Genomic DNA, 12,542 nt, shown 5'->3' on the forward strand with positions numbered 1-12,542 from the left:
AAGTATATATGGGTAATGTTAATCCATTTTTTGTTTTACATTGACATTCCCCTTTTTTCCCATGTACCCTTCAATTCGAAATCAGATAATTCAAAATGCCACCTAATTTGAAGTATGTCTTGTTCCCGGAAACACGAGGTACGGTTTTTCATGTTATTTAAATTGTTTAATTTGAAATATGGATAATTCATAATTTGAAGAACAACGTCGGTCCCAGTATTGCCATTCAGCCTTTTAATTCGTAACTGTCCTTCATTTTGTTCAAAATAATATTTTTCGGTGTAATTTGAATTAAAAATTCTCTGCGTCACAATAGAGAGTGTCTTCCGGAACATGGAGGGGTATCTTTCCATACTTTGACTTTGTTGTGCCTACAGCGTGCTTCACAGTTGCAAAGTTCTAGTGAAATCATAGTTCTGTTGTATTCTTGCAGCTACTCATTTTACTTTGTTTTAGTGTGCAGTTATAAACTTCAAAGTTATATTTTATTAATACTGTGTTTTAGTTTATTGCTAGGGCATGCGTGTTCCTCTTTTGTGTTGCGACATGGCCAAGTGTCAGTATTCTTCCAAGACACTAAGCGAGAAGATGAAAATTATAAGGGAGGTCGACAAAGGACAGAAAACGAAAACTGAAATGGCTAAAGACTTGGGAATTCCTGTGTCCACACTTTCAATGCTTTTAAAAAATCGTTAAAGCATAGAATCTCATGAAATACAGGGTGGAAATACAGCAAAGTGAATGCGCATTCGAGGAGCTAAAAACTCTGATCTGGAAGTGGAATTGATTGAGTGGTTTCGGCATGTTCGAGCGAACAGTATTCCTGTTGATGGCGAGATTGCTGAGGGGAAGGCGAATTAATTGGCGCCAAAGATGGGGGTTGAGTTTCAGTGTTCAAACGGGTGGCTTCAGCGGTTTAAGGAATGGCACAATATCATGTGACAGGCAGTGTACAGAGAAGCAGAATTGGTGAACACTAGCGATGCAGACGGTTGGCAAGGAAGTGTGGCTCACCTAATCGATTCGTATGCCCCGAACAATATCTTCAATGTCAATGAGATGCATTGTTTTTTAATGCCGAGCCCAAATGGACTTATGGTTTTAAAGGAGAGAAGTGTCATGGCGGGAAGTCTTACAAGGACAAGGTCACAGTCCTGTGTTGCAATGCAGACAGAAGCGAGGGACTTCCTCCCCTCGTCATAGGCAGGTTCAAGAAGCCACGATGTTTTAAGGGCATCAGGCACTTTCCATGTAAATACAAGTTATTCAAAAATTCCTGGATTACAGGCAAAATTTTTGAGGAGTGGCTGGTATGCCTTGAGCGCAAAATGGCATGCCAGGACAGAAAAGTATTTCTGTTATTGGATCAGTGTGCTGTACACAAACATAATTTAATTTTAAAACTTGTGGGTCTTCTTTTTCTGCCGGCCAACACTACGAGATACTTGCAGCCCCTAGATCAAGGTATACTTTCGTCTTTGAAACATGCCTACAGAAAGCGACTGGTGCGTTACTTTCTCCATGAAGCTGCTAGAAATATTCTGGCGGGAGAAATACGCAAGTGAAACGTGATTGTCGCAATGCGGAGTGTGACAGCTGCCTGGGACACTATTCCTTTATCGACAATCAAGAACTGCTTCGTATAGCGTTGTTTTGATTTGTTAACCATAGACCATGCGGAGGCTGTGAACACATGACGCCAGAGGGAGATCCAGCTACAGCTGATATTAGACACGGCAAAGTTACTGTACAGGTGGCAATTATTCCATTAAAAATAATATTTTCTTGCTGCTGTAGTCATGTTTGACTCTGTGATAAATGCAAGTGATGCTGACGGTGCTACTGTTAAGGCTATGGCCCATATGGAGCAGTTTGTAGCTAGTGTTTTAATATATATATTGATGCAACCTCTCATACATTCTTTCTTTAAAGGCAATAAGCCTAATGTGTGACCAAAAAAACCCCTACTGGACCATTAAGCATTTGCGAACTTTTCAGGTACTGTACAAAGTTATTCTCGATATTTGTGTAAAATATGTGTCTGGTTTTTAAAGTGTTTTGTTGTTGTTGTCATGAATTTCCAGTTTGGACAGTCTTGTTGGCTCCTCTGTGCAAGTGCTTTATACTGTACTTAAATTGTGTTGTGGGTATACAGTAGACCACCCTTTGAATCGTGTTTTATTTTTTCCGGGTGTGAGGTTATGTTAGACAGTCTACGTCGTTATCCATGAGCATTGTTTCAAAAGATGCACCTTGTTGGACACATTTCAGAAATACATTTTTTCCTGTGGCATTTGAAAGGTTTAACTGTGAACGAAGGTGATTGCATGCATTAAAGGATCTTAGAATATTTTGTTATGCGGCAAGGGTTGGCATTTCTGAATTTTTGAGTTGGCAGTGGTTAATTCAAAATCACATAATTCAAAGTCCGATTTTAGCGTCCCAATGACTTTGAATCAACAAGGTTTTACTGTACTTGGTAAACATACTGCGTGGGAATCAGCCATGCGTGTAGAGAGGAGCAATCGAGGGAGCTGTTTTTTCCCCCCCCTCCTATTGCTGTCCACTCTTCGTCTACATACCGTACTAAGCTTATGATGTTAAGGGTGTGTTGCAGTGGATGGACAGGCTTCTTGCTTGCTCCTAAAAAGTTCTTTGTTTTACATTGCACCGACACAGATAGGTCTTTCGACGTCGATAGGATAGGAGCTAGGGCTAGGAGCGAGAAGGAAGCGGCCATGTTCTTAAGGTACAGCCCCAGCATTTGCCTTGTATGAAAATGGCAAACCATGGAGAGCAGTCTTCAGAGCTGCTTACGATGGGTTTGAACCCACTATCTCGTGAATGAAAGCTGACAACTGCACAACCCCAAACACTTGACCAACTTGCTTGGTGGGTACAATCTTGACTTCCTGCCTCAAACTGTATCCTTGTAATGATCATTCCATCATTGATCTTTTTCACTTCCTCGACATATTCCAGGACATCGATCATTCATCCTCCATTTACTGCATCCTATCCTCTGCTGTAAAACAGCCTGTGCCGTTCCTTCAGTTTTCTTTCCCCTCTTCCTCTCCATTTTGTTTCACCAAAACCAAGCATGATTGTCCTTTTCTTTCATGAACTCAACTCGATCAGCTCTTTGGTCTTGTCTATCAAGGTTAGAATGTTGACTAACCTGATTCTGATATACTATTTTGTGATAATGGTGCTCACGCACTTCTCACAGCTCTCCCAGTACCTGAAGAAATGCGTGCCGGCTGCAGGGGACGCCCTGTCATTTTCCGAAGCCACAACATATTTCCTTTATTTTAGGCTTTTATCACAATGGGTTCGTCACTTGCAAAGGCATTTTACTGTTGCTGCCAGTACCTGAGCGTCCTGTTGCTGCAGCATCTATTACTGACAAGAAGATTAGTTTTCACCTAACTTCACTATCCCACAAAAGCTTCATGGCATTGCCAGAAAGTACTGCAACGACTAAAATGTGCAAAACATGATCATAACCATAGAGTTAGTAAATAATACACTAGAGGTAGCATTGGCGCTGCAGTCGCGTGCGAAGTCTAGTGAGCGCGCTGTGTGGCAAAAGCTGGATTGTTTGGCACTGTCACTACTGGAGCTTCCCGATAAATTGAAGTATATACTTCTCTGAAGGAAAATGTCAATCTCCTGTGCAGCTTATGGCTACATAGAGAGGTTCTTAAAGGACAATGGCGTATTATTTCACAGGTATTTTCCTTGAAATTCATTTCCGTGTATCTAAAATAATACTTTGTGTGACACTTAGTCATGTAAATTGGCCTAATTGGGCTGACTTCGCACATGATTCCCCTGTCGGCGTGAATGAGATTCGTTGGATCTTACTTTGAAGACTGAAATTAACATTTTAGCATTAAAGCATTACTTTGTCAATATATATATTTTTCATCTAAACAGTGTTATGTGGCTGAAGATGTTGATAATATACGAAACATGTACCACTTTTGACCATTAAAATTTGCCTTAAGCAATCATTGTATCGACTAGGTGGAAAATAAATAAATACTTAATTGTGAATCTATTGAAGTGCGATACGGACCATGAAGCTAATTTTATGTAAAGGTCTATCTGTGTCGGTGTGATGTAAACCAAATTGTAAAAAGAATATTGTAAGTATTTTTTCAGTTCTCTTAAGTCATATACTTTACCACTCCCGCTTTCCATTAACGGAAATCATTTTACAAGTTAGAGTCTTAAAAGCAAATCATACATTTCGGGTAAAGCTTAATAAAAAACTCCATAATAGACTGAAACCACAACCGTGCGTCATATTTCCACTTGTAATCACGTTTAGAAAATGTTGACAGTAATAATAATAATAATAATAATAATAATAATAATAATAATAACAATAACTAACTACTTACCCTTTTTGTGCGCGGTTTTCAGAGACACTGAGATGTCTGAATTTTTTCCCATGCGAGTTCTTCCACGTGTCGGTAACTCGATCTACAAGAGGCTGACATATTTGTGCACCTTCAAGTATCATCAGACTGAGCCAGGCTCGAACCTGCCAACTTGGGCTCAGAAAGATAGGGTCTAATAATATTTTTGTCTACTTTACTCCAAAATCTCGCCAACATTTTTAGGCCTAAAAACTCTCCCATCCGCTTCGTACGAGAGAGGACATTTTCAGTCATTGGGCCGAATTATACCAAAGCCCTGGTCATTTACACAAAAAATAACGAAATATACGTACCCTTATTCTAAACGTATGTTGTTAGAAGAGTCAATATGAACGTTAAATTGATTTTGTTACTTAACTGCACCTGAACACTGTCCTCTTTACTCGCGCATTTCTCCTTTATTTACGCTTTTTGGGCTCTTTTTTTTTTTTATTTTTTACTGGAGAGAAGCATTGTAATTATACTGTAGTATCTGAGAATTTTTACTTGTAAGAATTGTAAACCTTATCTACATGCACGAAGTTTTAAAAGTACCCTATTTACATTCATGAGTACAGCGGGATGAGCTTTTTGCCAAACAGTTGCGATTTCAACATGATCTGCTCTCTACAGTGATTCTCTCGTAGACGGTGGCGCCAATGCTACCTCGAGTGTATCATTTACTAACTTTATGATCATAACAATAAAAATGACAAAAATATGCATTTATATACAACATTAAAATGCTGTAAACGGTGTCACGGGTCCATCATTCACACTTATTGTTGGGTAAAATGGGCTCTGAAAGAAATAGTTCTCCTTAACATCCAAACCTTAGTGATGATCATCTACCCTGACAACGCAATAAATCTAGTGAAATGGTGGAAAGTGAGCCAACGTTTGGGCCGTGCACCTCAGTGGGATCACACTAGGATGCAAAAGATGCCTTGCTTAGCAGGCTTTGGGAATAACCCTGTTTGTACAACATAAGTGATTAGGTTTTGCCATTCTCAGGCCTGTCTCATCCAAATGTACAACATATCGCTGCCTAAAGTGTTTTCCTTTCCAACTCAATTATGTAAATGATTTTCTTCAGTCCAAAATACAAATTAACTGTAATAAATTGCATGTTCAGTCGAAAAAAGCATTTATGCTGTAACACACTGATCCTGGTCTCCATACGATAACTCATTGGCAAACATCACGTGAAGGGTCGGACTTCTAGGTCTTCCTTCATGTAATATTGCGCTGTTGTCGTTATACCAAGTTCAACAAAATGTTTTAATGTCCAATCAAACCAGCGACTTTGGCACTTGTTTCCTACGTTATTTTTCTTCCACTCCATGCCCTGTATTGCCTAAAGCAAAAGCACCCCCCCTAGTCAAGCCTTGTTTAGTTTTTAAGGTGGGACTGTTAAATTTTTCCTGGAATGCTGCCATTATCTGTCTCATATTCTTGAGAGTCATTCATATATCACTAGTTTTAACTATTATGATTTGCATCTACTGTAGTTGAACACTGTAATCTGATTAACTTTAATTTTTTTATAATGCAGAAATACTAAGCAATAGCTATGCTAAATATTGTAGTTACATTTAGTACTAAATACTATTGGTCTTCTCTGCTTTGATGGCAGGCAGCCTACATGCTGTAAGGGGAAACGGGAAGCATGGGGCCAACCAATTCAGCACGGCGCAAGAGGCCGTTACGGGAATGAGACAGAGGCCACTAATACAACGTTGCCGGGAGTGCCCACGCGCATGTTAGTTGTATTGAAATCCACGTAACTATGAAATACAGATCTCCGTATGTTATAGTTTGAGTGTGGCCTGTGGAAAAGTTTTATTATTTTTATTTAATTATTTAATTTATTATTATTTATTTATTTATTTATTTATTTATTTATTTATTTATTTATTTATTTATTTATTTATTTATTTTTATAATTTAATTGTATCTTCAATGTCATATGATACAAGTTAATAATGCATATAACAAGTGCATTGACAACAGACTGAAAAACACTTTGTTCAAAAGTACAGAGTTACACAAAACATTTTCTTTCTTACTTTACCTTACCTTATTCCAGCTGAAGTATCCATGTTATGGCATTCTGACACTCATCATCGTTACCAGAGCTGTCACCAGTAATATCCTCATCCCTCGAATACTTACTGTGGCTGTCGTCTTGCAGTTTTATGATATCACTCATGACTGTTTGTCCAATACCACATCCCTTTTGTAATTGTCCTCTTGAAATTTTTCAGCGTGTGACATACAAGCCTTCCACTCCTGTTCGGTTACTTTATCCAGCTCCTCTTCCTTTAACAATTGGGTGTCAGCTAGTTTGAAGGTTTTGTTTGTTTTCCCTACAGCAGTTTTAAAGTTTCCCTGAACCAGCTTTATGGGGTTGCGTTAACAGTGATAGGGTCGCAGGCGAACAATGGTATAACACCCTTCTGTCAGCAAAAGTTTCAATTTCATATATTTTTGCCTTTGGCTTGACTAGTTTCACAAGAGACAACAGTTCGACTCTGGTGTGATCGCTGTCATGAGGAATATTCCTAACAGGTAACCACGATATAATATCAGCTTTTCGTGTGTTCATTGTAGGGATTCGTTCTAGCTGTACCGAATGGTAGCTGGCATTGTCCATTACAATCACTGCGTCTTTGATGTTCCTTTTGTCAAGAGCATTAAAAAACTTCAAAAACCACTCTTTAAAAAGCATAGCGTTCATATCAGTGTGGTAGTCATCACTGGTCGAATTCACCTTTGGCCTTAAAACCAATTTACATTCCTGTAGAAAACCAGTGTGGCTGGAGTCTACGTGACAATAATTCATCCACCTTCCCCACAGGAACTTTTAAACTTCCTGTACCCTCTTCATCTTGCCAGATTTTCGTTGGAGTGTAATTCTCATGAATGAGAATGATGAATTTTGCTCAAAACCATTCCTCTGGCTGTTACTATATCGGCTCTCTCCATTAAAAATCTTCTCCAGTCATTGCGATTTTTGTACTTGAACTTCATAAACTTCAGTAACCTCCACAGTGAAGTCACTCACCATTTAAATTTTATATCTATTCATAAATCGCCATGTAATTTGTTCATTGTTGGGTATTCACCCTTTATGTAATAGCTGAGGAGAGTTTTTCTTATTATATCTTTAAGGAATCCTGTGATTGCCTTTATTATACAGTTCCTTTTGATGTGTTTGTCGGTGATTGAAATGAGATGGAACCAGATGGATACTGTCTTTACCTTCCTTTAGTATACGCTGAACGGTTTGTGTACTAACTTGACAAGCTTTCGACACTCTCTTCTGTACCTTATACACAGTCACTAAGGCACCATTATTTTCTGCTTCCTTTTAAAAATATTCATGAACATTGCTGATCATTTGTCTACTCTGGCTCCATACCTCCTTCCTCTTCGCCATTGTAAGATATATAATGCAGTTATTACATACAACAACAACATAGAGCAACACAAATATAAACAATAGAATGGAAACAAACTGTCACATCACATGCCACGAACTCGCTAATAGAAGAATGCAGTAAAGGGTGCATCAAGAATTACTCATAAAACAAGAATAATCCTAAAACAAACTTGTCAGATAAGCTCTTTGTAACATCCACATGCACACTGTAAGACTGCTTGGCAACACAGCAGTTCGTAGAGCGAATTGAGCACGGCAAACTCCCCGGGCGACTGAGTAGTTCTTAGCGCCACCGCCAGGCAATCTTTTGCCTGATTGGGCAGTGACATACTGCCTGCACCCCACTTCCCCCGACAGCATGTAGGCCACCCACCATCAGAGCAGAAAAGACCTATAGAAGGTATGAAGATTTCTCAGCCGTACTGTAATTTTAAAAATTCTTGGGAGCACATCGTGGATGGATTGGTACATCAGTACTTTTCTGTTCTATTGTCTTATCTTGTAATGTTTAGTTGATTCCTTTCAGGGGTTACAACTCTGATATGGATGGTGGTGGCAGCAACCGAGGCCGAGGTGGGTCTATGAGAGGACGAGGGAGAGGTCGTGGCAATGCCAGCCGTCACAATGACTCCAGATTCAATGCCGGTAATACCATCACAGATTATATCAACAATGTTGAGGGTAAGAAGGGCCCTGGGCCTTCTTCTAACCGGGGACGTGGGGGGCGTGCCAATAAAGGAGCAGGAGGGGGTGAACGGAAGTGATGGTTCCACTAATAGAATTGCCCACTGAAGGTGTAAATTCACTGATCTCAGCATGACTGAAGTAAATCTATTCTTTGGTCATGGAAATATATTTTCAATCGTGTATAATTGTTGTAATTTATAGTATTTGCTCTGACACTTACTTGGAGTTAAAATGAAAAATAAATTTGTTATAATGATTTTCAAGATAGGACTTCAACTGAAATCCAGGTCAGTGTGTACCTTGTGGGTAAGAACGCCTCTGTTCCTTGTTTCTTAGAAATGTCAATAAGGCAGGTTGGTGAACTCTTTCTGATACTTATTAGCACTGGGTAGAACTTTCAAGGAAGAGGAGGTTATTCGACTGTTGCTGTCTTGATATATTTCTGATAAGTATTAAACACCCATTAGATAACATATCTTATTTAATTAATTCATTTATTTATTTTGTTTTCCACCAAATTATATAAAGGGAAAACGCCGTCAAAAAGTTCTGGTACGGAGCTGTCATTTTTTACTTGTTTTGCCTTTGAATGCCTAAACAAGCAATGATTTCCTGTCTTGGTTTTCTTAAGTAGTTATTGAGTAATTTATTTTTTAAGGAAATGAGATGGATGCTCAATTTCAAGAAAAAATTAAAAAATAATTGTTAGAACTTGTCCCACATAGGAATTCATTTTAACCAGATATTACAGGAGTTTCTTCAAAATCTTTAGTTTTGTTAGGTTGAAGAAATTTGATGTATTTTAATTGCTTCATGATGATATGAACTTCAATTTTCATCATATTTGTGCATTGTGTTGTAATATATTTTTCCAACAAATTACTTAGACCTTGCTGCACTGTTAGCTAGCCTCTGGGTAGGTAGTGTTTTTTTTTTCAGTGTTAATGTGGTAGGGGATTTTGGAATGAATTTCACTTGCTGTTGTATTTTAAATAATTGATTATTTATTGGTGCTGTTTTAGTTAAGATGATTTATTATATTTATGCCATCTTTACAGTCTCGGTGTTGTGAATCACATGTAGCTTCACCTAGATATTCTTCGATTTAGTCTCCCGCCAACACCTCTTGTACTTAATATTGTCATCCTATAGTATAAAACAGATATATCTTGGAGGCAACTCTTCTCATTTCATACTCCCGTATATGGAAAAATATTAGTGCTTCACTAGACATTTTATTCATACTCTAGAACAGCATACTGTTTTTCTTTTCTTTTCTTTTAAATATTGAATATTTATTAACTCAATTGATGATGTAGGCCTCATGAGGAAGAGACTGACTAGATTATCATTTCTTTTGTTTGAACCGAAGCATGTTATTCGGAGAATGTAGAACTCATAGAAATCTTCCCCGTATAGTACTTTCACTGGCTCATGTTATTAACTGTTCTATTGCATGAATTACAGTTTTGTTACCCGTTATCAGTGTGTAGTATAACGTAATACCCTCAATTTTAACATACACTTGGCATGTAATACGTAATCCTATGATTCAATGATTGCCAGAGGTTATATTTCTGGACTGATTTGATGGAGAGGTTATGAAACATGGTTGACCTAAGAGAATACCACTCACCTCGTGAGGATATGTTTAAGTCTACATATATCTTGTAATTGATACTGTATGTGGCGTTACACAAATTGTGCTCATCAGCTATAGTTACGGATAACTGAAGGTTCCTTTGCAAGTGACACTCTTTGTTTCACTTGTGTATATATTATAATATGAAAAATATTATGCTGTGCTAGATGTGTATGGAATTCATTACACTGGCTAACCAAAACACCCGGGACTTACTAATATTAATAATACTGGCAACTGGAATAACAAGTGCAAATATATATTGATTATATATTAAGTTAATGTTTTAGGGAATGATACTCTTAATACCTGGGACTTCATTAGGTGGTATATAAGGCTTGCCTTCAATTTTCCATCCTTTTTGATTGACAGTATTTTCAGTTCATATAAATTAAACTTGACGTGTTAATATATTTCCTAGATCTTAGAACTGTATAAAATTGTCCTTGAAGGGCGTGTGCAGGTTTATAATGCAGCTGTAATTCTGCACAAAAGTGGAAGTTTAAACTAAAAATTGGCAGAAAAATGAAAAATAAGTCTGAACCTTTTTGTGTGAAATTAAGTTTGTTTCTGGGTTTACTGGTATCTTTGGGGAGAAGTTGCATTTTAATATATTTTATGCTATATGTAATGATTCTTATTTTATCTTTTATGTAACTTATGTTGGTACAGAAAGCTAATCGTGTCAGCTTTTTATGAAGTTATAGTGGACCTAAATTTCAGTAAGAAGAGAATTCAATGGTTCATTTTGAGGTTTGGAAAAATATCTTCATAAATCTTCAAAACTATGTAGCATTGTATGATTTTTAAATTGCACCATAAAGGCATTGATTACTCAGGTGCTTTTTGCTCTCAGGGAAAGACTGATGTGTGTGTGTGTGTGTGTGTGTGTGTGTGTGTGTGTGTGTGTGTTTGTGTTTGTGTTTGTGTGTGTGTGTTGATATAAAATTGTATACAAGTCATAAACTCATGTAACAATGTTCATACAGTGCTACTTGGTTGTTGAAATACTGTAATGAAGATATCATTGTGACCTCATTTTTTTTTATATATACCACCATATGCACTGGCTAAACTCTTTGTTCCCTGATCAAAAAAATAAAGCTGGAAGGGTAACCAAGACAATGGCTTTTGTTGACCAACTGTGAAAATATGAGTGTGAGTTCGAATGATTGGTTAACCAATCATACATTGTTACAGATACATTATGATTGAATATCTGTGCTTAATTTTGCAAATTCTTCAAATGTTCTTATTCAGAAGTAATTAATGAAAAGTTAGAATTTGCCAGTTTACAGACTTTTGGGCATTTTGCATATTATTATTCCTCTTTATTATTTACAGTTTTCTAAGAAATAAAGTTATGTACTGTAAAAAGAAACAGAAAACATCACAGTGTGTCTTATTAATTGTAGTGTAAGCTTCCGTTGCAGAAGTTGCAGAGTTCTGACTCGATACTTGTGCTACCCTTTCAGCTGGGGACCTAAGAGTTATAAAAGCCAGTACCCAATCTGCCTTATGACATGGGGAGAGAGATGATTAATAATGTTGCATGTTTTGATTATATGTGTGTTTTGTATTTAATTAGTATAGAACTTAATTGCATGATGTAATACGAGTATCTTGCATTTGAGAATACTGATAGCTTGAAAGGGTATGCCGATATGTTCGAGTCCAACTAGCAACTAACTTGTAACATAACATCTCCTAGTACACAAATCCTTGCTTTTAAAAAGAAAGGTTTCATAGGGCTTATTTTATGCTTTCTTCTTGCATGATCATTACTGATCATTGACTTATTTATATGCGGGACATTGTCCGTATAACGTACTTGAGCTCCCAACTAGTTGATTTTTAAAATAATTGACACCTATACCTATGTGGATGCCCATTCTAATTATGGACCAGCTCATTGAAGGGTCAGATTATTCTTTTCTTTCCCAGTTAGTGAGGCCACATACTGTATATGTCTTTTGTAATTATTAATTTATTCTTATTGCCAAATTAACCTTTTTACTCCAATGGACTGCCGTGCCTGGCTGCCGGTCGACTGCTGGAAAAGTACGAACCAAACGACCTTCATGATATCTAGCGGTTGTCTTGTGAATCTGTGGTTACTAGTAGGGTCGCTATATGTCAGTAACTAAAACATGCACAAAGATATTTGACTGAACTACCCTATCTCTCTCTATATATATCTTTAAAAATAGTCAGCCTGTCATATCTACCAATGTGAACAAATATGAGCAAGAAAGTAGAGTGTGGAAGGTCTCCTGTACAGCGGATACATCCTGCCCTAGGCACTCGTCCCTAAGATCACACGTCAGCCCTAATTTCACTG

General features: G+C 37.5%; 1 protein-coding gene across 2 annotated transcripts in view; it reads left to right on the plus strand.

Annotated features, from left to right (window-relative positions):
• The window catches only part of Fmr1 (synaptic functional regulator FMR1), a 604,856-nt gene that overhangs the window by 329,387 nt on the left and 262,927 nt on the right, over positions 1-12,542 (plus strand). For both annotated transcript variants that reach the window (XM_067136974.2, XM_067136973.2), the window contains one exon: positions 8,399-8,517. In XM_067136974.2, the coding sequence (XP_066993075.1) occupies positions 8,399-8,517 (119 nt within the window). The remainder of the gene's footprint in view (positions 1-8,398; positions 8,518-12,542) is intronic.

Source organism: Anabrus simplex, chromosome 1 (genome assembly GCF_040414725.1).
Source record: "Anabrus simplex isolate iqAnaSimp1 chromosome 1, ASM4041472v1, whole genome shotgun sequence".
Taxonomy (NCBI): domain Eukaryota; kingdom Metazoa; phylum Arthropoda; class Insecta; order Orthoptera; family Tettigoniidae; genus Anabrus; species Anabrus simplex.